Source organism: Babylonia areolata, chromosome 22 (genome assembly GCF_041734735.1).
Source record: "Babylonia areolata isolate BAREFJ2019XMU chromosome 22, ASM4173473v1, whole genome shotgun sequence".
Taxonomy (NCBI): domain Eukaryota; kingdom Metazoa; phylum Mollusca; class Gastropoda; order Neogastropoda; family Buccinidae; genus Babylonia; species Babylonia areolata.
The window spans coordinates 319,942-347,700 of record NC_134897.1 but is presented as its reverse complement, the minus strand read 5'-3'; the positions used below and the strand labels follow the sequence as shown (position 1 = coordinate 347,700).

At 47.2% G+C, this 27,759-nt stretch overlaps 1 protein-coding gene across 4 annotated transcripts in view; it reads right to left on the bottom strand.

The window, feature by feature from the left end:
- LOC143297321 (small conductance calcium-activated potassium channel protein 1-like) overlaps window positions 1-27,759 on the bottom strand; it is a 197,915-nt gene that overhangs the window by 139,977 nt on the left and 30,179 nt on the right. For all 4 annotated transcript variants that reach the window (XM_076609606.1, XM_076609608.1, XM_076609607.1 and 1 more), the window contains exon 2: window positions 15,143-15,238. In XM_076609606.1, the coding sequence (XP_076465721.1) occupies window positions 15,143-15,238 (96 nt within the window). The remainder of the gene's footprint in view (window positions 1-15,142; window positions 15,239-27,759) is intronic.

The window sequence follows — 27,759 nt, the reverse complement described above, 5'->3', positions numbered from 1 at the left end:
ATTTTACCTGTCGTTTATAGTTCATCATTCACCTGTAGTTATAGTTCATCATTTACCTGTCGTTCATAGTTCATCATTCACCTGTAGTTATAGTTCATCCATCATTCACCTGTAGTTATAGTTCGCCAATAATTCATCTGTCCTTTATAGTTCATTCACCTGTAACCTGTCGTTATAGTAAAATCCATCATTCTCCTGAAGGTATAGTTCATCCACCAGCACTGTTCTGATGATCAGTTGCACAATGTTACAACAGAGAGAGGGGTACAAATTGTCCTGATTAACATGATCAGTTGTACAGTGTTACAACAGAGAGAAGGGTACGAAATGTCCTGATTAACATGGTCAGTTGTACAGTGTTACAACAGAGAGAGGGGTACGAAATGTCCTGATTAACATGGTCAGTTGTACAGTGTTACAACACAGAGAGGGGTACAAATTGTCCTGATTAACATGGTCAGTTGTACAGTGTTACAACAGAGAGAGGGGTACAAATTGTCCTGATTAACATGGTCAGTTGTACAGTGTTACAACACAGAGAGGGGTACAAATTGTCCTGATTAACATGGTCAGTTGTACAGTGTTACAACACAGAGAGGGGTACAAATTGTCCTGATTAACATGGTCAGTTGTACAGTGTTACAATACAGAGAGAGAGGGTACAAATTGTCCTGATTAACATGGTCAGTTGTACAGTGTTACAACAGAGAGAGGGGTACAAATTGTCCTGATTAACATGGTCAGTTGTACAGTGTTACAACAGAGAGAGAGGTACGAAATGTCCTGATTAACATGGTCAGTTGTACAGTGTTACAACAGAGAGAGGGTACGAAATGTCCTGATTAACATGGTCAGTTGTACAGTGTTACAACACAGAGAGGGGTACAAATTGTCCTGATTAACATGGTCAGTTGTACAGTGTTACAACAGAGAGAGGGGTACAAATTGTCCTGATTAACATGGTCAGTTGTACAGTGTTACAACAGAGAGAGAGGGTACAAATTGTCCTGATTAACATGGTCAGTTGTACAGTGTTACAACAGAGAGAGGGTACGAAATGTCCTGATTAACATGGTCAGTTGTACAGTGTTACAACAGAGAGAGGGGTACAAATTGTCCTGATTAACATGGTCAGTTGTACAGTGTTACAACAGAGAGAGGGGTACAAATTGTCCTGATTAACATGGTCAGTTGTACAGTGTTACAACACAGAGAGAGGGTACGAAATGTCCTGATTAACATGGTCAGTTGTACAGTGTTACAACAGAGAGAGGGGTACGAAATGTCCTGATTAACATGGTCAGTTGCACAATGTTACAACAGAAAGAGGGGTACAAACTCCACGCAATAACTACAAGGCGCGTGCCCAGAACTGAGGGCCGTGTCGGGGTTATAGTGATCCATGACACAAGCATGGGTCCATTGATGTGAAAAATGCTGTCCTCAACTCCTCACACTACTCAGCCTCCATCAGCCCCCTCACCCCAACACACACACACACACACTGGAGCACGCACACAATAAGAGAGGGGGGGAAGGGGGTGGTGGTGACGGAAGTGGGCCACACAACAATGCCAGTGAGAGAAACACCTGACGCCATTAAAGGGGGAACACGGCGAGGTGCGGAGGGGGGCGCCACTTAACTCTCTCCCTACGAACGGCGAAAGAGACGACGTTAACAGCGTTTCACCCCAGTTACCATCATCAAAATATTGCAAGCGGAAGGCTCTTATACTGAAGAGGTGAATACCACAATTCTGACGACGGAAGCTAAAGGTTGGGTCATTGAGACACCCACTGGACATCCGAGGGGTCTGTGTAGAGGAGAAGAGAGGACTGGCCGTACTGAGTGAGTTAAAGGGGAAACACGGCGTGGTGCGGAGGGGGCGCCACTTAACACCACAAAACGGAGTGACGCCAAAGCGTCATGCAAGCAGCCAATGAAAATGCAGGTTTGATGAACTGAGGGACAACAAGGGCACAGGGGGCATAATGCTACCCACTGCCTATAATGGATTGCTTCCCTTGGCGTGCCGCTTCACAACTGGCTGCACGGTGTCACGTGACCTGGCCACCTCCTCCCCGAAACTTCCAACCACTAGCGCATGCGTGATGTGAATTGATGAAGATCAGTAATGATATATGACGTGATGTGCCGTGATAAACGTCGGAAATGATACATGACGTGATGTGAATTGATGAAGATCAGTAATGATATAGGACGTGATGAAAGATGATGAATGTCAGTAATGATATAGGACGTGATAAAGGTCAGTAATAAAATATGACTTAATGTGAGATGATGGACGTCAGTAATGCTACAAGACCTCATGTGATGTGAAAAACTTCAGCATTGATACATAACGTGATGAAGGTCAGTAATGACACATGACGTGATGGTCATTAATGATGCATGACGTGACGAAGGTCAGTAATTACACATGACGTGATGAAGGTCAGTAATGATGCATGACGTGATGAAGGACAATAATCATCAGTGTTGATGCATAACGAGATGAAGAAAATGAATGATGCATGACGTGATAAAGTCAGTACTGACACATGACGTGATGAAGGTCAGTAATATGATGGTTGTCAGAAGCTCACGTGTTCAATTCACATTATTCACTATCTTCAAACATACATACACATCAATACTGGAATTCCACACCGTTAATGGTGATCATACACCTTTCCTCACATTGAAAATAACGGAATTCCACACAGTTAATTGGTGATCACACACCTTTCCTCCTCACAGGGAAAATAATGGAATTGCACACAGTTAATTGGTGATCACACACCTTTGCTCATCACATGGAAAATACTGTAATTCTACACAGTTTATGGTGACCACACACCTTTCCTAGATCCTCCTCACATAGGATCGTAAACCCAGTCACCGCCGTTCAGCAACAATCGCAAAAACGCGTCAAACCATTAAGAAGACGTCACACAAATTGTGCGTCACATAAAAAAAACATTGTAAAACATTACCTGACAAAGGTCATGAATGATGCATGACGTGACAAGCTGAAGGTCATTAATGAGACATGACGTAATGAAGGTCAGTAATGACACATGACGTGATCAGTGGGTGGAGGGGATCAAGTGGAGTTGGACGGAAAATCTCATGACTTAGGGGTCACCACCCCGCGCTATCTCACTCTGTACAGAGCAGGACAGCATTGCTGTCTCTGTCCACACCTCAGAGAGCACGGCGCAAACATTGAACCAGCATTGCTGTCTCTGTCCACACCTCAGTGAGCACGACACAAACATTGAACCAGCATTGCTGTCTCTGTCCACACCTCAGTGAGCACGCCACAAACACTGAACCAGCATTGCTGTCTCTGTCCACACCTCAGTGAGCACGACACAAACATTGAACCAGCATTGCTGTCTCTGTCCACACCTCAGTGAGCACGCCACAAACATTGAACCAGCATTGCTGTCTCTGTCCACACCTCAGTGAGCACGCCGCAAACATTGAACCAGCATTGCTGTCTCTGTCCACACCTCAGTGAGCACGACACAAACATTGAACCAGCATTGCTGTCTCTGTCCACACCTCAGTGAGCACGACACAAACATTGAACCAGCATTGCTGTCTCTGTCCACAACTCAGTGAGCACGACACAAACATTGAACCAGCACTGCTGTCTCTGTCCACACCTCAGTGAGCACGACACAAACATTGAACCAGCATTGATGTCCACACCTCAGTGAGCACGACGCAAACATTGAAACCAGCACTGCTGACGGGTATGGGTCAACTGCTTAATTTAACTCACTCAGTACGGCCAGTCCTCTCTTCTCCTCTACACAGACCCCTCGGATGTCTAGTGGGTGTCTCAATGACCCCAACTTTTAGCTTCCGTCGTCAGAATTGTGGTATTCTTTGTCAACATTCACCTCTTCAGTATAAGAGCCTTCCGCTTGCAATATTTTGATGATGGTAATTGGGGTGAAACGCTGTTAACGTCGTCTCTTTCGCCGTTCGTATGGAGAGAGTTAAGTCAACAAGGTGACTTGTTTTTCCGTTGGCAGTGGGACAGCTGGTAATGGGGCATACATTCCCTGCAAGAAGGACGACTGACTGTGCAGACAAACACCATGGCAGTGCAGGGAGAGAGAGACAGAGTTTCAGTTTCAGTTTCAGTAGCTCAAGGAGGCGTCACTGCGTTCGGACAAATCCATATACGCTACACCACATCTGCCAAGCAGATGCCTGACCAGCAGCGTAACCCAACGCGCTTAGTCAGGCCTTGAGGAAAAAAAAAGAAAAAAAAGGTGAATAAATAATAGATAAGCTTACATAAATAAATAAATAAATAAATATGATATAAAAAAGGTAGTAGTAATGATAATAATAAAATAATAATAATAAATTAATAAATAAGACAACAATGATGATAAATAAGCAAATAAATGTAAAACATGAAGACACACATTCACACATACACCCACACATGCATAACAGATATGCACCAAACATGCAGTTTCACAGATATGAAAGCACAGTCAAATACATATAAACGTACATGAGCTCCAACACACACACACACACACACACACACACACACACACACACACACATTACCCTGCACCTCCTCTACCCCACCCCCCACCCCCCTCACCCCCCGCCTAGAGAAAAAATGGTATGGCAGAGAAAAAAAAACAGGACAAGGCAAAAAAAGAAACAAGAAGAGAGACAGAGAGAGAGAGAGAGAGAGAGAGAGAGAGAGAGAGAATGACAGGCCCAGAGACAGACAGACAGACGGAGACAGGGACAGAGGCAGAGGCAGAGACAACATGACAGGGCAGAGATAAGTTACATAACGGGACAGAGAGACAGAGAGACAGACAGACAGAGAAAGAAATGGAAATGGAAATGGAAACCGAAACTTTTTTTTTATGAAAGGAAAAGGAATAGGCACTTATCGGCCTGTTTTCATCCTGCCCTCGGAAAGAAAACGCATAATATAGGAAATACAAAAGAAGAAAAACAAAAAGGGGGGGTGGGGGAGGGGGAAATACATACACATCGCATGGCAACAACAAGAACAAATAAATGGCATAGAAAATCTACAATTCTCCACAAATGACAAACATGGTATGCACAGCGTGAGGGAGAGAGAGGAGAAAGAAGGAAAGGAAGGAAGGAGATAGGAAGAAGGAGAGAGAGTAAAAAACTGCTGAGAGAGACAGAGAGGAAGAGGGGGGAGGGAGGGAGGAAGGGAGGAAAGGAGATAGAAGAGAGAGAGAGAGGAGAACATGACAGGGCAGAAAGAAGCAACATGACAGGACAGAGAGAGAAACAACAGGACAGGACAGAGAGAGAAACAACAGGACAGGACAGGACAGAGAGAGAAACAACATGGCAGGACAGGACAGAGAGAGAAACAACATGACAGGACAGAGAGAGAAACAACATGGCAGGACAGAGAGAGAAACAACATGACAGGACAGAGAGAGAAACAACAGGACAGGACAGAGAGAGAAACAACATGACAGGACAGAGAGAGAAACAACAGGACAGAGAGAGAAACAACATGACAGGACAGAGAGAGAAACAACAGGACAGGACAGAGAGAGAAACAACATGACAGGACAGAGAGAGAAACAACAGGACAGGACAGAGAGAGAAACAACATGACAGGACAGAGAGAGAAACAACAGTACAGGACAGGACAGAGAGAGAAACAACAGGACAGGACAGAGAAACAACAGGACAGGACAGAGAGAGAAACAACATGGCAGGACAGGACAGAGAGAGAAACAACAGGACAGAGAGAGAAACAACAGGGCAGGACAGAGAGAGAAACAACAGGACAGAGAGAAACAGCAGGACAGAGAGACAAACAACATGACAGGACAGAGAGAGAAACAACATGACAGGACAGAGAGAGAAACAGGACAGGACAGGACAGAGAGAGAAACAACATGACAGGACAGAGAGAGAAACAACATGGCAGGACAGGACAGAGAGAGAAACAACAGGACAGAGAGAGAAACAACATGGCAGGACAGAGAGAGAAACAACAGGACAGAGAGAAACAGCAGGACAGAGAGAGAAACAACATGACAGGACAGAGAGAGAAACAACAGGACAGGACAGAGAGAGAAACAACAGGACAGAGAGAGAAACAACAGGACAGAGAGAGAAACAACAGGACAGGACAGAGAGAGAAACAACATGGCAGGACAGAGAGAGAAACAACATGACAGGACAGAGAGAGAAACAACATGGCAGGACAGAGAGAGAAACAACATGGCAGGACAGGACAGAGAGAGAAACAACAGGACAGAGAGAGAAACAACATGGCAGGACAGAGAGAGAAACAACAGGACAGAGAGAAACAGCAGGACAGAGAGAGAAACAACATGACAGGACAGAGAGAGAAACAACAGGACAGGACAGAGAGAGAAACAACAGGACAGAGAGAGAAACAACAGGACAGAGAGAGAAACAACAGGACAGGACAGAGAGAGAAACAACATGGCAGGACAGAGAGAGAAACAACATGGCAGGACAGAGAGAGAAACAACATGGCAGGACAGAGAGAGAAACAACATGGCAGGACAGAGAGAGAAACAACAGGACAGGACAGAGAGAGAAACAACATGACAGGACAGAGAGAGAAACAACATGGCAGGACAGGACAGAGAGAGAAACAACAGGACAGGACACAGAGAGAAACAACAGGACAGGACACAGAGAGAAACAACAGGACAGAGAGAGATGCAACATGACAGGACAGAGAGAGAAACAACAGGACAGAGAGAGATGCAACATGACAGGACAGAGAGAGAAACAACATGACAGGACAGAGAGAGAAACAACAGGACAGAGAGAGATGCAACATGACAGGACAGAGAGAGAAACAACATGACAGGACAGAGAGAGAAACAACAGGACAGAGAGAGATGCAACATGACAGGACAGAGAGAGAAACAACAGGACAGAGAGAGATGCAACATGACAGGACAGAGAGAGAAACAACATGACAGGACAGAGAGAGAAACAACAGGACAGAGAGAGAAACAACAGGACAGGACAGAGAGAGAAACAGCAGGACAGGACAGAGAGAGAAACAACATGACAGGACAGAGAGAGAAACAACATGACAGGACAGAGAGAGAAACAACAGGACAGAGAGAGATGCAACATGACAGGACAGAGAGAGAAACAACAGGACAGGACAGAGAGAGAAACAACAGGACAGAGAGAGATGCAACATGACAGGACAGAGAGATAAACAGCAGGACAGAGAGAGAAACAGCAGGACAGGGAGAGAAACGTGACCAGGAAGAAACTGGAAGAGAGAAACAACACGACAGGGAAGAAAGAGAAAAACAGGACAGGACAGGACAGGACAGATGCAACAGTGACCCAAGGTACCAAGACATGAAGATGTCCCGAATAAGACACAGCCATGGTGACCCATATCTAGACATGACGATGTCCATAATAAGACACAGCCATGGTGACCCATATCTAGACATGACGATGTCCATAATAAGACACAGCCATGGTGATACGTATCTAGACATGACGATGTCCCGAATAAGACAGAGCCACAGTGACCCATATCTAGACATGACGATGTCCCGAATACGACATAACCATAGTGACCCATATCTAGACATGACGATGTCCACAAGAAGACATACCCATAGTGACCCATATCTAGACATGACGATGTCCATAATAAGACAGAGCCATGGTGACCCATATCTAGACATGACGATGTCCACAAGAAGACATACCCATAGTGACCCATATCTAGACATGACGATGTCCACAAGAAGACATACCCATAGTGACCCATATCTAGACATGACGATGTCCCGAATAAGACATACCCATAGTGACCCATATCTAGACATGACGATGTCCACAAGAAGACATACCCATAGTGACCCATATCTAGACATGACGATGTCCCGAATAAGACATACCCATAGTGACCCATATCTAGACATGACGATGTCCCGAATAAGACATACCCATAGTGACCCATATCTAGACATGACGATGTCCACAAGAAGACATACCCATAGTGACCCATATCTAGACATGACGATGTCCCGAATAAGACATACCCATAGTGACCCATATCTAGACATGACGATGTCCACAAGAAGACATACCCATAGTGACCCATATCTAGACATGACGATGTGGCCAGGAAGACAGACGCACAGTGACCAATGATATCTAGATTTTTTTTTTTGGGGGGGGGGTGGAGGGGGGGGGGGTCCTTGGGGGGGGGGGGGGGCGGGGAGGGGATTGACTGATTGATATGGATACTTATATAGTGCCTATCCTCGGTCGGAGACCAAGCTCTAAGCGTTTTACAAACACGGGGTCATTTGCATAACAGGCTGCCTACCTGGGTAGAGGCGACTGATGGCTGCCACTGGGTGCTCATCATTCGTTTCTTGTGTCATTCAATCTGATTTCAGGCACGCACACATACACACTTAGACAGACATGTAACGTTTCACGTGTATGACTGTTTTCTATATGTACCCCGCCATGTAGGCAGCCATACTCTGTTTTCGGGGGTGTGCATGCTGGGTATGTTCTTCTTTGCTTCCTTCTATCTATCCATTTTCAGTACTGCCCAGTGTCTTCTCAAAAATTGTTCACCTCAGGAAAGAGCTGGATTCACAGTCACTTGTGTCACATCCCTTGGGAAAAGAATTTCAAGGTGTTCCTTTTGTTGCTTTCCTACCTGTTTCAGAGACAGATGTACTGAGTGTGTTGAAAACGTCTGCTCCAAAAACATGTGACCTGGACCCCCTTCCCACACCACTACTGTATGAGTGTTTGGATGTTGTTTTGCCTGCACTTACAAAAATTAGAAATGATTCTTTAATTTCTGGTGTCTTCCCTGATGTATACATAACGGCACTTGCTAAAGAAAGCCACTCTGGGTCACAATGACCTCAAAAGTTTTCGCCCTGTATCCAGCCTTGCTTTTGTGTCCAAATTTATTGAAAAAATTGTTCTCTCCCAACTTTCAGACCATTTAGCATTGAACAACCAGTTCTCTTTATTTTCGGTCAGCATATAGATCTGCCCATAGCACTGAAACTGCTTTGTTGAAAGTAGTTAATGACCTGTTACTGTCTGTTGCTAGATGGATCAGAGGCATGGGTGCTGTACTGGAAACAAAGCGGCTGGAGCAGTTCCATCAGAGATGCCTTCGGTCTATCATGGGCATCAAGTGGAAGGACTACATAACGAACATAGAAGTCCTAGAAAGAGCTCAACTGCAAAGCATCGAGTCAATGCTCATGCTAAAACAACTTCGCTGGGCAGGACACGTCACCCGGATGCCTGACACTCGCATGCCGAAAGCAGTGTTCTATGGGGAGTTGGTCCAAGGCAAACGCAATACAGGCGCACCACAGAAAAGATTCAAGGACCAACTGAAGAAGCAACTATACCAAGCGGACATCAACCCCAAGACATGGGAGCAGTCAGCATCAAATAGAGGTAGCTGGAGATCTTCAACGTTCAGGGGAACCCAACACTTTGAGGAAACCAGACGACTGATGGCACAGTTCAGTTTTCTAAATCAGCAAGGAACCTTGGAGTCATTCTTGACTCAAACCTCAGCATGCATGCTCAGGTATTAAATCTGATACGCACAGTCTATTGTGAACTTCGTCGCATCAACTCTATCCATCAGTACCTTTCTGTTGAAACTACTAAAACTCATTTCTGCTTTTGTGCTGTCACAAATCGACTACTGTAATTCTCGTCTCCTAGTCTGCCCACGTAATATTCTTCAGTGAATTCAAAAACTTCAGAACAATGCTGTCCGTCTGACTCTCAGAGTCCCATGTACGGATCACATTTCTCCTCACCTCCGCACTCTACATTGGCTCCCATTGAAGCGAGAATTAAATACAAAGTTGCGTGTCTCTGCTATTCTGCTTTCCACTCCACAGGACCTACATATCTTTCAGACCTTATCAGTGTTTACACTCCCGCAAGAAATCTCCGCTCTTCCTCTGACTGTTACCTTTTGAAACTTCCTCGTGTCAATACAAGAACCTACGGTGAACGTTCTTTTAAGAAAAAGGGCGCTAAATAAATGTACATTATTATTATTATAAAAACAGGATCTTTAACGTGCGTATTTTGATCTTCTGCGTACGTACACACACGAAGAGGGTTCAGGCACTAGCAGTTCTGCACATATGTTTACCTGGGAGAGCGGAAAAATCTTCACCCTTTACCCACCAAGCGCCGTCACCGAGATTCGAACCCAGGACCCTCAGATTGAAAGTCCAACGCTTTAACAATTCGGCTATTACCACAAGACAGACCCATAGTGACCCATATCTAGACATGAAGGTGTGCCCAGGAAGACAAACCCAAAGTGACCCATGATATCTAGAAATGTAAACGTCCACAAAAAGACAGACCCATTGTGACCCATATCTAGACATGACGATGTCCACAAAAAGATTGAAAGTCCAACGCTTTAACTATTCGGCTATTGCCACAAGGAGACAGACCCATAGTGACCCATATCTAGACATGAAGGTGTGCCCAGGAAGACAAACACAAAGTGACCCATATCTAGACATGACGATGTCTACAGGAAGACAGACCCATAATGACCCATGATATCTAGACATGACAATGTCTACAGGATGACAGACAAATGCAACAGTGACCCAAAGTACCTAGACATGAAGATGTCCCCAAGAAGACAGACCCATAGTGACCCATATCTAGACATGACGATGTCTACAGGATGACAGACCCATAGTGACCCATATCTAGACATGACAATGTCTACAGGATGACAGACCCATAGTGACCCATATCTAGACATGACGATGTCTACAGGATGACAGACCCATAGTGACCCATATCTAGACATGACGATGTCCACAAGAAGACAGACCCATATTGACCCATATCTAGACATGACGATGTCCACAAGAAGACAGACCCATAGTGACCCATATCTAGATATGACGATGTCCACAAGAAGACAGACCCATAGTGACCCATAGCTAGACATGACGATGTCCACAAGAAGACAGACCCATAGTGACCCATATCTAGACATGACGATGTCCACAAGAAGACAGACCCATAGTGACCCATATCTAGACATGACGATGTCTACAGGATGACAGACCCATAGTGACCCATATCTAGACATGACGATGTCTACAGGATGACAGACCCATAGTGACCCATAGCTAGACATGACGATGTCCACAAGAAGACAGACCCATAGTGACCCATAGCTAGACATGACGATGTCCACAAGAAGACAGACCCATAGTGACCCATAGCTAGACATGACGATGTCCACAAGAAGACAGACCCATAGTGACCCATAGCTAGACATGACGATGTCCACAAGAAGACAGACCCATAGTGACCCATATCTAGACATGACGATGTCCACAAGAAGACAGACCCATAGTGACCCATAGCTAGACATGACGATGTCCACAAGAAGACAGACCCATAGTGACCCATAGCTAGACATGACGATGTCCACAAGAAGACAGACCCATAGTGACCCATATCTAGACATGACGATGTCCACAAGAAGACAGACCCATAGTGACCCATATCTAGACATGACGATGTCCACAAGAAGACAGACCCATAGTGACCCATAGCTAGACATGACGATGTCCACAAGAAGACAGACCCATAGTGACCCATATCTAGACATGACGATGTCCACAAGAAGACAGACCCATAGTGACCCATAGCTAGACATGACGATGTCCACAAGAAGACAGACCCATAGTGACCCATATCTAGACATGACGATGTCCACAAGAAGACAGACCCATAGTGACCCATATCTAGACATGACGATGTCCACAAGAAGACAGACCCATAGTGACCCATAGCTAGACATGACGATGTCCACAAGAAGACAGACCCATAGTGACCCATATCTAGACATGACGATGTCCACAAGAAGACAGACCCATAGTGACCCATAGCTAGACATGACGATGTCCACAAGAAGACAGACCCATAGTGACCCATAGCTAGACATGACGATGTCCACAAGAAGACAGACCCATAGTGACCCATAGCTAGACATGACGATGTCCACAAGAAGACAGACCCATAGTGACCCATAGCTAGACATGACGATGTCCACAAGAAGACAGACCCATAGTGACCCATATCTAGACATGACGATGTCCACAAGAAGACAGACCCATAGTGACCCATAGCTAGACATGACGATGTCCCCAAGAAGACAGACCCATAGTGACCCATATCTAGACATGACGATGTCTACAGGATGACAGACCCATAGTGACCCATATCTAGACATGACAATGTCTACAGGATGACAGACCCATAGTGACCCATATCTAGACATGACGATGTCTACAGGATGACAGACCCATAGTGACCCATATCTAGACATGACGATGTCCACAAGAAGACAGACCCATATTGACCCATATCTAGACATGACGATGTCCACAAGAAGACAGACCCATAGTGACCCATATCTAGACATGACGATGTCCACAAGAAGACAGACCCATAGTGACCCATATCTAGACATGACGATGTCCACAAGAAGACAGACCCATAGTGACCCATATCTAGACATGACGATGTCCACAAGAAGACAGACCCATACTGAACAATGGTATCAAGACATGACGATGTCCCCAGCAAAGCAGACCCATAGTGACCCTGTCACTTAGATGAAATCTCCGCAGTGACCCATAATATTAACCACGAAGCTATCCCCAAGGAGACAGAGCCACACTCACAGACAAGCGGAGTGATGGCCATACCCCGACTCCAAACTCCAAAGACGTGGAGGGAGGGGTGGGTAGGTCTCCACACAGAAGGCCCATCTGCCAACGCCAAGGAATGCAGCAGTGACAGCTGAATCCAGGCCAGGTGCTGCTTTACACCTTGATCGATATAAACCTATTGACAAGACGGCGGCACTGAAGAGGTATGTTCACAGTCGGGAATACTAAGCGCCAGTACAGCGGTTTTCCATTTTTGTGCCATCGTCTTGATGGATATGTTCAAGAGAGAGAGAGACACACAGAGAGAGAGAGATCGTCTTGATGGGTGTGTTTAAGGAGACTGGGAGAGAGAGAGAGAGAGAGAGTGGGGGAGGGGGGGGAGAGACAGACAAGGACAGAGAGATGAGGGACAGAAAGGGAGAGAAAGAGTGGGGACAGACACTGAGATCAGGAGAGGTGGGTGGGAAAGACAGGGGTGGGTTATGAGAGAGCACCAAGAGGGGTGTGGAAAGAGAGGGGTGGGGAAAGAGAGGGGTGGGGAAAGAGAGGGGTGGGGAAAGAGAGGGGTGGGGAAAGAGAGGGGTGGGGAAAGAGAGGGGTGGGGAAAGAGAGGGGTGGGGAAAGAGAGGGGTGGGGAAAGACAGGGGTGGGTTATGAGAGAGCACCATGTGGGGTGGGGAAAAAGAGGGGTGGGGAAAGAGAGGGGTGGGGAAAGAGAGGGGTGGGAAAGACAGGGGTGGGTTATGGGGAAGAGAGGGGTGAGGAAAGAGAGGGGTGGGGAAAGAGATAGGTGTGGGGAAAGAGAGGGGTGGGGAAAGAGAAGGGTGGGAAAGACAGGGGTGGGTTATGAGAGAGCACCAATAGGGGTGTGGAAAGAGAGGGGTGTGGACAGAGAGGGGTGGGGAAGAGAGGGGTGGGAAAGAGAGGGGTGGGAAAAGAGAGGGGTGGAAAGAGAGAGGTGTGGAAAGAGAGAGGTGGGGAAAGAGAGAGAGAGGTGGGGAAAGATAGGTGTGGAAAGAGAGAGGTGGAGAAAGAGAGGTAAGGAAAGAGAGAGAGGTGGGGAAAGATAGGTGTGGAAAGAGAGAGGTGGAGAAAGAGAGGTAAGGAAAGAGAGAGAGGTGGGGAAAGATAGGTGTGGAAAGAAAGGGGTGGGGAAAGAGAGGGGTGGGTTATGAGAGAGCACCATGAGGGGTGGGGAAAGAGGGTGGGCTGGAAAGAGTGGGGTGGGTAGGAGGAGAAGATGAAGGAGAGGCCATGGCGCTTGTCAACATCTCATCGATCCAGTCCAGTCCAGTTCAAAGTTCACCCCTTCCTCTCAAAGCTCAACTTCACTGCTTCTCCCTTCCAAAGTCTTGTCCCCGACGGCTGTCTGTAGATGTCACAGCTCTTCATAGCTGTGTCTGTCTGACACAAATCCCTCACCGCTGTCTGTGACTGACACAGATCCCTCACAGCTGTGACTGACACAGATCCCTCACTGCTGTGACTGACACAGATCCCTCACCGCTGTGACTGACACAGATCCCTCACCGCTGTCTGTGACTGACACAGATCCCTCACAGCTGTCTGTGACGGACACAGATCCCTCACTGCTGTCTGTGACTGACACAGATCCCTCACAGCTGTGACTGACACAGATCCCTCACTGCTGTCTGTGACTGACACAGATCCCTCACTGCTGTCTGTGACTGACACAGATCCCTCACTGCTGTCTGTGACTGACACAGATCCCTCACTGCTGTCTGTGACTGACACAGATCCCTCACTGCCGTCTGTGACTGACACAGATCCCTCACTGCCGTCTGTGACTGACACAGATCCCTCACTGCTGTCTGTGACTGACACAGATCCCTCACTGCTGTCTGTGACTGACACAAATCCCTCACTGCTGACTGACACAGATCTCCCACAATTCTCTGTGACTGACACAGATCCGTCACTGTGTCTGCAGACACAGACAGGAGGCACAAACAGGAGGTACAGACAGGAGACAGGAGATACAGTCAGGACACACAGACAGGAGGTACAGACAGGAAACACAGACAGGAGGTACAGACAGACAGGACACACAGACAGGAGATACAGACAGGAGGTACAGACAGGAGGTATAGACAGGACACACAGACAGGAAACACAGACATGAGGTACAGACAGGAGGTACAGTCAGGACACACAGACAGGAGGTACAGTCAGGACACACAGACAGGAGGTACACACAGGACACACAAACATGAGGTACAGACAGGAGGTACAGTCAGGAGGTACAGACAGGAGGTACAGTCAGGGGACACAGTCGGGAGACACAGACAGCAGGTAAAGACAGAGCTGAGCACCACAGGGGTCTAACCTGGATCTCCAAGGCATGGTATGCCAGGATGAGGCAGAGCAGGATGATGGTGGAGATGGTGATCAGGGACTTGAGGAACACTGAGGCGAAGGCTTCCTGCAACATCAACACACTCCACATAAATCACCACCACAACGTCAACACACTCCACATACATCACCATTACAACATCAGCACACTCCACATAAATCACCACTACAACATCAACACACTCCACATAAATCACCACTACAACATCAACACACTCCACATAAATCACCACTACAACATCAACACACTCCACATAAATCACCACTACAACAGCAACACACTCCACATAAATCACCATTACAACATCAGCACACTCCACATAAATCACCACTACAACATCAACACACTCCACATAAATCACCACTACAACATCAACACACTCCACATAAATCACCACTACAACATCAACACACTCCACATAAATCACCACTACAACATCAACACACTCCACATAAATCACCATTACAACATCAACATAAATCACCACTACAACATTAACACACTCCACATAAATCACCAGTACAACATCAACACACTACACATAAATCACCACTACAACATTAACACACTCCACATAAATCACCACTACATCAACACACTCCACATAAATCACCACTACATCAACACACTCCACATAAATCACCATTACAACATTAACACACTCCACATAAATCACCACTACAACATCAGCACACTCCACATAAATGACCACTACATCAACACACTCCACATACATCACCACTACAACATCAACACACTCCACATAAATCACCACTACATCAGCACACTCCACATAAATCACCACTACAACATCAGCACACTCCACATAAATCACCACTACATCAACACACTCCACATAAATCACCACTACAACATCAGCACACTCCACATAAATCACCACTACAACATCAACACACTCCACATAAATCACCATTACAACATCAACACACTCCACATACATCACCACTACAACATCAGCACACTCCACATAAATCACCACTACAACATCAGCACACTACACATAAATCACCACTACATCAACACACTCCACATGGAAAAAAAAGTGTATGTTATAACCAGGTGTTCGGTAGTCTGTGTGTGTGTGTACGTGTGTGCGTGTGTGTGTGCGAGCGTGCGTGTGTGTGCGAGCGTGCGCGCGCGCGCTCACGCGTATGTGTGAGAGTCTGTCTGTATGCATGTATGCACGTCTGTGTGTCCATGGTAAACTTTAACATTGGCATTTTCTCTGGAAATACTTTGTCTGCCAAATTTGGATTAAACATAGTAGGAAAAAAATCTTCACAATTGCCTTTGCTTTTCCCTATTTATTGGGGTTTGGGGAAAAAATCACAAGAAATACAAAACATAAAGTGACTGAATGAAACTCACGGTACTTGACCCACTGACCCCTCTCCTCACGTCGTGTGAACGCCCACCCCCCTCCCTCTTCACTGCTCTCAAAAGGTGAATCACAAACAGTACCTTCTTGCTGGTAGCTTTCTTCACTGCAGATACTTTATGCAACGTCTTCATCATCCTCGCTAATGTCGAAACCTTCAGTTTGAAGCATTTCAATCACTTCAGCAGCGGTAAAAGCCGCTGTCGTGATCTAGTTTGCTCCAAATATTCCCACTTGTATCGCCTGCGACGCCATTTTCGATACGTATGCAGATTAGCATGTCGTGTGGGGTCCTGAACTCGCTGTGGAGTGTGTTGTTTAGAAATCTCGTGAAGAAATTTTCTATTCGATCCTTGACATGTTCGCAATGCCCGGTGCAGCTGTGATTGTTATGCTATCCCATGAGGAAAACGTGGGAAAAAAATTTAATTGGCGAAACCTCTGTTGCGTTCCGTCGTCCGGAGTGAGATTTAACGCTTTATTTTGTTGAGGCTCGATCTGGAATCCAAAAGTACCATGTTGCCACGTCCAAGTTGCCGGAACGTGTGCTATGTTTGGTAAGACATGACATCGTTTTTCATGTTTGCAATTCAAAGAAAAGAAATACAAATTCTGGACAGAACACATACAGTGACACAATCTACACCATCGACGTGTTTACTGCATATGAATACTGAATGTGGAGACTGAATTAACTGGAATGAACATAAAAGAAAAATTGAATCGATAATTTCTTTCAGTTTCGGTCAGCCTGCTGTAGACGGCTTTATTGCAGATGCATGTTGCGGTGTGCCTGAAGCGATGTTGACACCGCCTCCTTTACCGCCGAATCAAAATAATTTCGTAAATAACTGAGATAAATAGATTTTTTTTTTTAAACGAAAGAAAAACAACATGATTTAAACGGTGTTACAAGATTGAATACAATATTATGTATTTGTTGTCCTGAAAAAGCACAACAAATAATAATAATAATAAAAATTAAAATAAAGTAACGTCAGATGCACTATAGCGCTGTAGATAAAACTATTTTCTTCCAAACAGAACATCCTCGGCTCCATCCTGCTGGCATACCTGGTGTATATTTTGTTATATGTTACAGAACCCATTTGAGCGGGAATCAGTTTACTTGTGCTTTTGTTGTTGTTGTTTTTAATATATATATCTCCCATGATTCCTTTACTGGATAAAGTGCATGTCATAAGTGAGTCTTGAAGGCCTTCCCTCTCTTGTTTTTCTTTTCTGTTTTGTTGTTTGTTTGTTGTTGTCACAACTCATGACATTTTCGTGTGGAGTGTTTTGTGCATTACCTTCCCCAGTTACCCTCTCCCATTTGAGCATTCGTTCAGTGTGTGTTAGCTCCCGGTTGTGCGTTTTTTACGTGCAATCGGGGAGTCTCGTTTGTGTGTTTGTGTCACTGCTGAGCAGAGTTTAAAGTCTCTCTGTTCGGTCAGTGACACTTCTCTAGGCTTTTCGCCCGCGGCCTTCTTGGAGGAAGGTCGTGCTTGTTTGGGGTTGGGGCTTTTTGCCCAGTTGGCACCCTCAAGTGAGGATTGTTTTCCTCCGGGTGGCCATGTTTTTCTGTATTCTGTGTGCTCCAGCTCAGAGGGAGTGCCCTGCTGGAAGTGTCTCGTCTTTGTTTTGGTTTTTTATTTCCATTGTCAGGATAGTGGTACCCGGGTTGGCAGCATTCCACTTCCTGTGCCATCTGTCCTTCAGCCTGTGTTGGCCGGGCCGCGTTGTCGTTCCAGCTGCTGCTGACTGCTCTTCTTGCCCTCTTCTCGTCACTGTTGTCGTTCCAGCTGCTGCTGACTGCTCTTCTTGCCCTCTTCTCGTCACTGTTGTCGTTCCGGCTGCTGCTGACTGCTCTTCTTGCCCTCTTCTCGTCACTGTTGTCGTTCCAGCTGCTGCTGACTGCTCTTCTTGCCCTCTTCTCGTCACTGTTGTCGTTCCAACTGCTGCTGACTGCTCTTCTCGCCCTCTTCTCGTCACTGTTGTCGTTCCGGCTGCTGCTGACTGCTCTTCTTGCCCTCTTCTCGTCACTGTTGTCGTTCCGGCTGCTGCTGACTGCTCTTCTTGCCCTCTTCTCGTCACTGTTGTCGTTCCGGCTGCTGCTGACTGCTCTTCTTGTCCTCTTCTCGTCACTGTTGTCGTTCCAGCTGCTGCTGACTGCTCTTCTTGCCCTCTTCTCGTCACTGTTGTCGTTCCAGCTGCTGCTGACTGCTCTTCTTGCCCTCTTCTCGTCACTGTTGTCGTTCCGGCTGCTGCTGACTGCTCTTCTTGCCCTCTTCTCGTCACTGTTGTCATTCCAGCTGCTGCTGACTGCTCTTCTTGCCCTCTTCTCGTCACTGTTGTCGTTCCGGCTGCTGCTGACTGCTCTTCTTGCCCTCTTCTCGTCACTGTTGTCGTTCCGGCTGCTGCTGACTGCTCTTCTTGCCCTCTTCTCGTCACTGTTGTCGTTCCGGCTGCTGCTGACTGCTCTTCTTGCCCTCTTCTCGTCACTGTTGTCGTTCCGGCTGCTGCTGACTGCTCTTCTTGCCCTCTTCTCGTCACTGTTGTCGTTCCAGCTGCTGCTGACTGCTCTTCTTGCCCTCTTCTCGTCACTGTTGTCGTTCCGGCTGCTGCTGACTGCTCTTCTTGTCCTCTTCTCGTCACTGTTGTCGTTCCAGCTGCTGCTGACTGCTCTTCTTGCCCTCTTCTCGTCACTGTTGTCGTTCCGGCTGCTGCTGACTGCTCTTCTTGTCCTCTTCTCGTCACTGTTGTCGTTCCAGCTGCTGCTGACTGCTCTTCTTGCCCTCTTCTCGTCACTGTTGTCGTTCCGGCTGCTGCTGACTGCTCTTCTGGTCCTCTTCTCGTCACTGTTGTCGTTCCAGCTGCTGCTGACTGCTCTTCTCGCCCTCTTCTCGTCACTGTTGTCGTTCCAGCTGCTGCTGACTGCTCTTCTTGCCCTCTTCTCGTCACTGTTGTCGTTCCAGCTGCTGCTGACTGCTCTTCTCGCCCTCTTCTCGTCACTGTTGTCGTTCCAGCTGCTGCTGACTGCTCTTCTTGCCCTCTTCTCGTCACTGTTGTCGTTCCAACTGCTGCTGACTGCTCTTCTTGCCCTCTTCTCGTCACTGTTGTCGTTCCAGCTGCTGCTGACTGCTCTTCTTGCCCTCTTCTCGTCACTGTTGTCGTTCCGGCTGCTGCTGACTGCTCTTCTTGCCCTCTTCTCGTCACTGTTGTCTTAGTGCAACAGCTTCTTCTTCAGTCTTCGTTGTCCACGTCATCGTTTGTTTTATTTTTATTTTTTATCATCTGGTGTTGTGCAGAGTGTTTCAGGTTTTCCTTGTTTATCAACTGTCCTGAGTGCACAACATTATTCAGACTGTTTTTTTTTTTCGCTGGACGGCCGTGTCTTAAAGCTCTGTGTTTTTGCGGGTGTGTGTGTGTGTGTGTGTGGGGGGGGGGGGGGGGGGGGGGGGGGGGGGGGGGGGGGGGGGGTTGTGTGTGTTATTTATCCATTCTGTCAGCGTAGTTATCATTTCTTGCTAAGATTGTAGTTTTATTAGTCAAGTTCTGTGTGTGACTGAATAGATGTATGTAAACCCTGAATTATTTTAGTCTGTGTTTGTGTTGTCTGGGTGTTAGTGCTGGGCTGGGTGGGGGTTTCTAGTCCGCTCTCTTATAGAGCGTGACAGTTGTTGTTGTTTTCGGGGGGTGCGGGGGGGGGGGGGGGGTCTTAGGTATGTCGTGTGGAAGACCTTGCATAATGTCTGCTCACAACGTATTGTATTTATCTGTTTGTTGTGTTAGTTTGGGCGTCCATTAATTCATTGGATGGGTTTTTACGACGAAAGTCCTGAGTTCTTCACACACACACACACACACACAACACACACACACACCGTCAGTGTCCCCAGAGTAGAGAGGACAAGCAACTGCTATTAATTACTATAGCCTGCGACGGTACATCACTATAGCCTGTGACGGTACATCACTATAGCCTGCGACGGTACATCACTATAGCCACCCCTCCCGGTACATCACTATAACCACCCCTCCCGGTAATCACTATAGCCTGTGACGGTACATCACTATAGCCACCCCTCCCGGTACATCACTATAGCCTGTGACGGTACATCACTACAGCCACCCCTCCCGGTACATCACTATAGCCACCCCTCCCGGTACATCACTATAGCCACCCCTCCCGGTACATCACTATAGCCACCCCTCCCGGTACATCACTATAGCCACCCCTCCCGGTACATCACTATAGCCTGTGACGGTACATCACTATAGCCACCCCTCCCGGTACATCACTATAGCCACCCCTCCCGGTACATCACTATAGCCTGTGACGGAACATCACTATAGCCACCCCTCCCGGTACATCACTACAGCCACCCCTCCCGGTACATCACTACAGCCTGTGACGGTACATCACTACAGCCACCCCTCCCGGTACATCACTACAGCCACCCCTCCCGGTACATCACTATAGCCTGCGACGGTACATCACTACAGCCACCCCTCCCAGTACATCACTACAGCCACCCCTCCCGGTACATCACTACAGCCACCCCTCCCGGTACATCACTATAGCCTGCGACGGTACATCACTACAGCCACCCCTCCCGGTACATCACTACAGCCTGTGACGGTACATCACTACAGCCTGTGACGGTACATCACTACAGCCACCCCTCCCGGTACATCACTACAGCCTGCGACGGTACATCACTACAGCCTGTGACGGTACATCACTACAGCCACACCTCCCGGTACATCACTACAGCCTGTGACGGTACATCACTACAGCCACACCTCCCGGTACATCACTACAGCCTGTGACGGTACATCACTACAGCCACCCCTCCGTCCATGTACCCACTTCCCCTCCTCCCTCTGCCCACCTCCCCCCACCCCTTCCCTCTGCTCACCTCCCCCCACCCCCTCCCTGTGCTCACCCCCACCCCCACCCCTCCTTCTCCCTCTGCTCACCTCCCCCCACCCCCTCCTTCTCCCTCTGCTCACCTCCCCCCACCCCCTCCCTTTGGTCACCCCCCACCCCCATCCCTCCTTCTCCCTCTGCCCACCTCCCCCCACCCCCTCCTTCTCCCTCTGCCCACCTCCCCCCACCCCCTCCCTGTGCTCACCCCCCACCCCCACCCCTCCTTCTCCCTCTGCCCACCTCCCCCCACCCCCTCCTTCTCCCTCTGCCCACCTCCCCCCACCCCCTCCTTCTCCCTCTGCTCACCTCCCCCCACCCCCTCCTTCTCCCTCTGCCCACCTCCCCCCACCCCCTCCCTGTGCTCACCCCCCACCCCCACCCCTCCTTCTCCCTCTGCCCACCTCCCCCCACCCCCTCCCTGTGCTCACCCCCCACCCCCACCCCTCCTTCTCCCTCTGCCCACCTCCCCCCACCCCCTCCCTGTGCTCACCCCCCACCCCCACCCCTCCTTCTCCCTCTGCCCACCTCCCCCCACCCCCTCCCTGTGCTCACCCCCTCCCCCTCCTTCTCCCTCTGCCCACCTCCCCCCTCCCCCTCCTTCTCCCTCTGCCCACCTCCCCCTCCTTCTCCCTCTGCCCACCACCCCCCCACCCCCTCCCTGTGCCCTCCCCCTCCTTTTCCCTCTGCCCACCTCCCGCACCCCCTCCCTGTAGTCCCCCACCCCCCGTCCCCCCGTCCCCCACCGTCCCTCCTTCTCTGCCCACCTCCCCCTTTCCCACAGCAGAGGGACAAAGGGATCAGAGCCATCAGCATACCTCCACACAGCTCTCTCTCTCTCTCTCTGTCTCACACACACACACACACACACACACACACACACTGCCGCCCACTCTTCGCCACTCCGTTACCACGGCAACAGCTGAACGAATCATGCAGAGAGGGAGTTGCTGCCTGTTCCGTGTGACGTACTGACTGACTGAGAGTATGACTGACTGATGTACTGACCGACTGATGTACTGACTGACTGACTGACTGAGAGTATGACTGACTGATGTACTGACTGATGTACTGACTGACCGACTGACTGACTGACTGACCGACTGACCGACTGACTGACTGAGAGTATGACTGACTGACTGACTGACTGACTGACTGACTGACTGACTGAGAGTATGACTGACTGACTGACTGAGAGTATGACTGACTGAATGAATGAATGAATGAATGAATGAATGAATGAAAGTATGACTGACTGACTGACTGACTGACTGACTGACTGAGAGTATGACTGACTGAATGAATGAATGAAAGTATGACTGACTGACTGACTGACTGAGAGTATGACCGACTGACTGACTGACTGAGAGTATGACTGACTGACTGACTGACTGACTGAGAGTATGACTGACTGACTGACTGACTGACTGACTGACTGAGAGTATGACTGACTGACTGACTGACTGACTGACTGAGAGTATGACTGACTGACTGACTGACTGACTGACTGACTGAGAGTATGACTGACTGACTGACTGACTGACTGACTGAGAGTATGACTGACTGACTGACTGACTGACTGACTGACTGACTGACTGACTGAGAATATGACTGACTGACTGACTGACTGACTGACTGACTGACTGACTGAGAGTATGACCGACTGACTGACTGACTGACTGACTGACTGACTGACTGACTGACTGACTGACTGAGAGTATGACTGACTGACTGACTGACTGACTGAGAGTATGACTGACTGACTGACTGAGAGTATGACTGACTGAATGAATGAATGAAAGTATGACTGACTGACTGACTGACCGACCGACCGACTGAATGAATGAATGAATGACTGAGTGACGACCTGACGGATGGACTGATTGACAGACGGACGGACGGACCAGATTGACGGACTCATAATGTTATTTATTTGTTAATATGGACCATCTGTTTGTCAGATGATTCCACTGGCTCCCTTCCAGGCTATTACATAATTAAATGACTTATTTACTTCATGATATACAAAGAACGGGTACCTTTCCTCTGTGAAATATTCTGATGATTCTGCCCTTCAGACTTTTCAGGCTCTGACAGTATTTATTTTGACCATGTGAATGATTTTGTATCAGCGTAAGCGCAGAAGGCCCCAAAATTGTTGAGTGAGTTTCGGAAGAGCCTGTCCACCGTGCCAGACCATGGTATATCGTGTGGCTAAGTACAGATATAGAGAACCAGTCAGTTCTCACGGACGCAGTTAATGCATGATGATGATGGTGGTGGTGGTGGTGGCGATGATGATGATGATCGTGGTGGTGGTGGTGGCGATGATGATGATGATGGTGGTGGTGGTGGCGGTGGTGGCGGTGATGGTGATGGCGATGATGGTGGTGATAATGATGATGTTGATGGTGATGATGATGATGTTGATGATCATGGTAGTGATGATGATTATGATGATAATGTTAATGGTGGTGATGGTGGTGGTGGTGACGACGGTCATCGTGATGAAGGTGGTGGTGGTCATGATAATGAGGAGGAGGAGGAGGAGGATGAGGATGGTGGTGGTGGTGGTGATGGTGATGGTGATAATCGTGATGATGATGATGGTAGTGGTGGTGGTGGTGACGACAGTGATGGTGGTGATGGTGATGATGATGATGATGACGGTGGTGGTGGTGGTGGTGGTGGCGACAAGGTGATGATGATGATAGTGATGATGACGATGAGGTTGTTTGTGGTGGTGGTGATGATGATGATGGTGATGGTGGTGGTGGTGGTTGTGGTGATGATGATGATGGTGACGATGATGATGATGGTGATGACGACGACGGTGATGGTGATGATGATGGTGGTGGTGGTGGTGGTGACGACGGCGATGGTAATGATGATAATGATGATGGTGGTGGTGGTGGTGGTGGTGATGATGATAATGGTGGTAACGACGGTGATGGTGATGATGATGATGATGATGATGGTGGTGGTGGTGGTGGTGGTGGTGGTGACAACGGTGATGGTGATGATAATGATGATGGTGGTGGTGGTGGTGATGATGATGGTGATGGTGGTGATGATGATGATGGTGGTGGTGGTGGTAACGGCGGTGATGGTGAGGATGATGGATGATGATGATGATGGTGGTGGTGGTGGTGATGATGATGATGATGGTGGTGGTGGTGGTGGTGGTGGTGATGATGATGATGATAGTGATGATGGATGATGATGATGATTATGGTGGTGGTGGTGGTGACGACAGTGATGGTGATGATGATGGTGGTGATGATGATGATGATGATGGTGGTGGTGGTGGTGGTGGTGGTGACAACGGTGATGATGATGATGATGACGATGACGACGATGATGATGACGATGATGACGATGCCTGGCAGAAAAGGCGTGGTGGTGTTGCTGTCGTGAGGAGAAGACACTGACGCACACTAGATGGAGAGAAGGGATCCATAGTCTGCTGGACAAAACGGCGTTACGCGCTGTGTCAGAAACAAACATATCGATTAGGTCCACAACAACGCCACAACATCCTCACGGTTACCCTTTCCATCCTACAGTGGCTGTCAGAAGAAAACATCGCTGTCAAATGCCACGGTATGGAAAGGGCAGTCCCCATTGCAATACGTTTACAAAGTAATGCCACTGCCTCATTGTGAGTCATGGACGGTGCTTTCTCCCTTCGGAGGGCTCTCTTTCTAACAAAAGATGCCGTGTGTGTGTGTGTGTCTGTCTGTCTGTGTCTGCGTCTGTCCGTGAGTGTGTTTTCATCAGTGTTAGTGAAGTATGTGTGTGTGTGTTGATCAGTGTTAGTGAAGTATGTGTGTGTGTGTTGATCAGTGTTGGTGAAGTATGTGTGTGTGTGTTGATCAGTGTTAGTGAAGTATGTGTGTGTGTGTGTTGATCAGTGTTAGTGAAGTATGTGTGTGTGTGTTGATCAGTGTTGGTGAAGTATGTGTGTGTGTGTTGATCAGTGTTGGTGAAGTATGTGTGTGTGTGTGTTGATCAGTGTTAGTGAAGTATGTGTGTGTGTGTGTTGATCAGTGTTAGTGAAGTATGTGTGTGTGTGTGTGTTGATCAGTGTTAGTGAAGTATGTGTGTGTGTGTTGATCAGTGTTAGTGAAGTATGTGTGTGTGTGTGTTGATCAGTGTTGGTGAAGTATGTGAGTGTGTTGATCAGTGTTGGTGAAGTATGTGTGTGTGTTTTGATCAGTGTTGGTGAAGTATGTGTGTGTGTGTTGATCAGTGTTGGTGAAGTATGTGTGTGTGTTGATCAGTGTTGGTGAAGTGTGTGTGTGTGTGTTGATCAGTGTTGGTGAAGTATGTGTGTGTGTGTGTTGATCAGTGTTGGTGATGTATGTGTGTGTGTGTTGATCAGTGTTAGTGAAGTATGTGAGTGTGTTTTGATCAGTGTTGGTGAAGTATGTGTGTGTGTTTTGATCAGTGTTAGTGAAGTATGTGTGTGTGTGTTGATCAGTGTTGGTGAAGTATGTGTGTGTGTGTGTTGATCAGTGTTAGTGAAGTATGTGTGTGTGTGTTGATCAGTGTTGGTGAAGTATGTGTGTGTGTGTTGATCAGTGTTAGTGAAGTATGTGTGTGTGTGTTTTGATCAGTGTTGGTGAAGTATGTGTGTGTGTGTTGATCAGTGTTAGTGAAGTATGTGTGTGTGTGTTTTGATCAGTGTTAGTGAAGTATGTGAGTGTGTGTTGATCAGTGTTAGTGAAGTATGTGTGTGTGTGTTGATCAGTGTTAGTGAAGTGTGTGTGTGTGTGTTGATCAGTTTTGGTGAAGTATGTGTGTGTGTGTTGATCAGTGTTGGTGAAGTATGTGAGTGTGTGTTGATCAGTGTTGGTGAAGTATGTGTGTGTGTGTTTTGATCAGTGTTGGTAAAGTATGTGTGTGTGTTGATCAGTGTTAGTGAAGTATGTGTGTGTGTGTTGTTCAGTGTTGGTGAAGTATGTGAGTGTGTGTTGATCAGTGTTAGTGAAGTATGTGAGTGTGTGTTGATCAGTGTTAGTGAAGTATGTGAGTGTGTTTTGATCAGTGTTGGTGAAGTATGTGTGTGTGTGTTGATCAGTGTTAGTGAAGTATGTGAGTGTGTTTTGATCAGTGTTGGTGAAGTATGTGAGTGTGTGTTGATCAGTGTTGGTGAAGTATGTGAGTGTGTGTTGATCAGTGTTGGTGAAGTTGTCACGTAAACTGGAAACTACTACACCCAATCAGAACAAGAACTGGACACATCTGTTGAACGAACGTTTACGTCACTCACAGACTAAAACAATATGACGAAGCACAACACACTGTTGAATTTGCTTGTTCGTTAGGGACTGTAAATCACTGAAGTTAATGAAAATTATCTGAACATAATTCTAAGACACCCGTGTGCATTGACAACTGAGCAACAAACTTGGCATCCAGATGGGATTACCGGCTGACAGAGAATGAACAAGGACTGATATCCACGAAGAAAAGGTAAAACAAGAGAGGCAAGGCCTTCAAGACTCACTTGTGATACACTTTTTAAAAAAATCCAAGCTTTTTATGTATTGAGTATAGTTTCAAAATGTAATGTTTAAGATGAGAAAGACCAGTTTAAAGCAAATTAACTCCCCTAGCATTACAGAGTAATTTCCCTTCTTTACTATCTGCATCAAAACGTTTGCAAAATAAATAAAATTTCCATGCTTAGCAAAAGAAGTTCCTGCTTGAACAAAAAATTATAATAATGACTGCTCTAGCGGTTGGGTCAGAATATCAGATCAAAGTGCCAAGTTTAGAGAATACAAAAAATATAAATATAACAGTAAATGCAGTTTGCATATAATTAGGCTTCATTCTTTATTTTTTGTGTGCCCATCCCAGAGGCGCAATATTGTTTTAAACAAAATGACTGGAAAGAACTGAATTTTTCCTATTTTTATGCCAAATTTGGTGTCAACTGACAAAGTAGTTGCAGAGAAAATGTCAATGTTAAAGTTTACCACGGACACACACACACACACACACACACACACACATACACAGACAACCGAACACCGGGTTAAAACATAGACTCACTTTGTTTACACAAGTGAGTCAAAAATCACCACAGGCACCACACAAAACAGGAGTGAGATGGTAACCAAATACTGCAGCTGACACCCAAAGAGAATCGTTGGCTTTCAGCAGAAAACAACGAACATCATCTCAAGGAAAATAAGCATTGTCGACAGAAGAAGAAAGAAAAGCATTACCATGGAAGCAATAGAGACA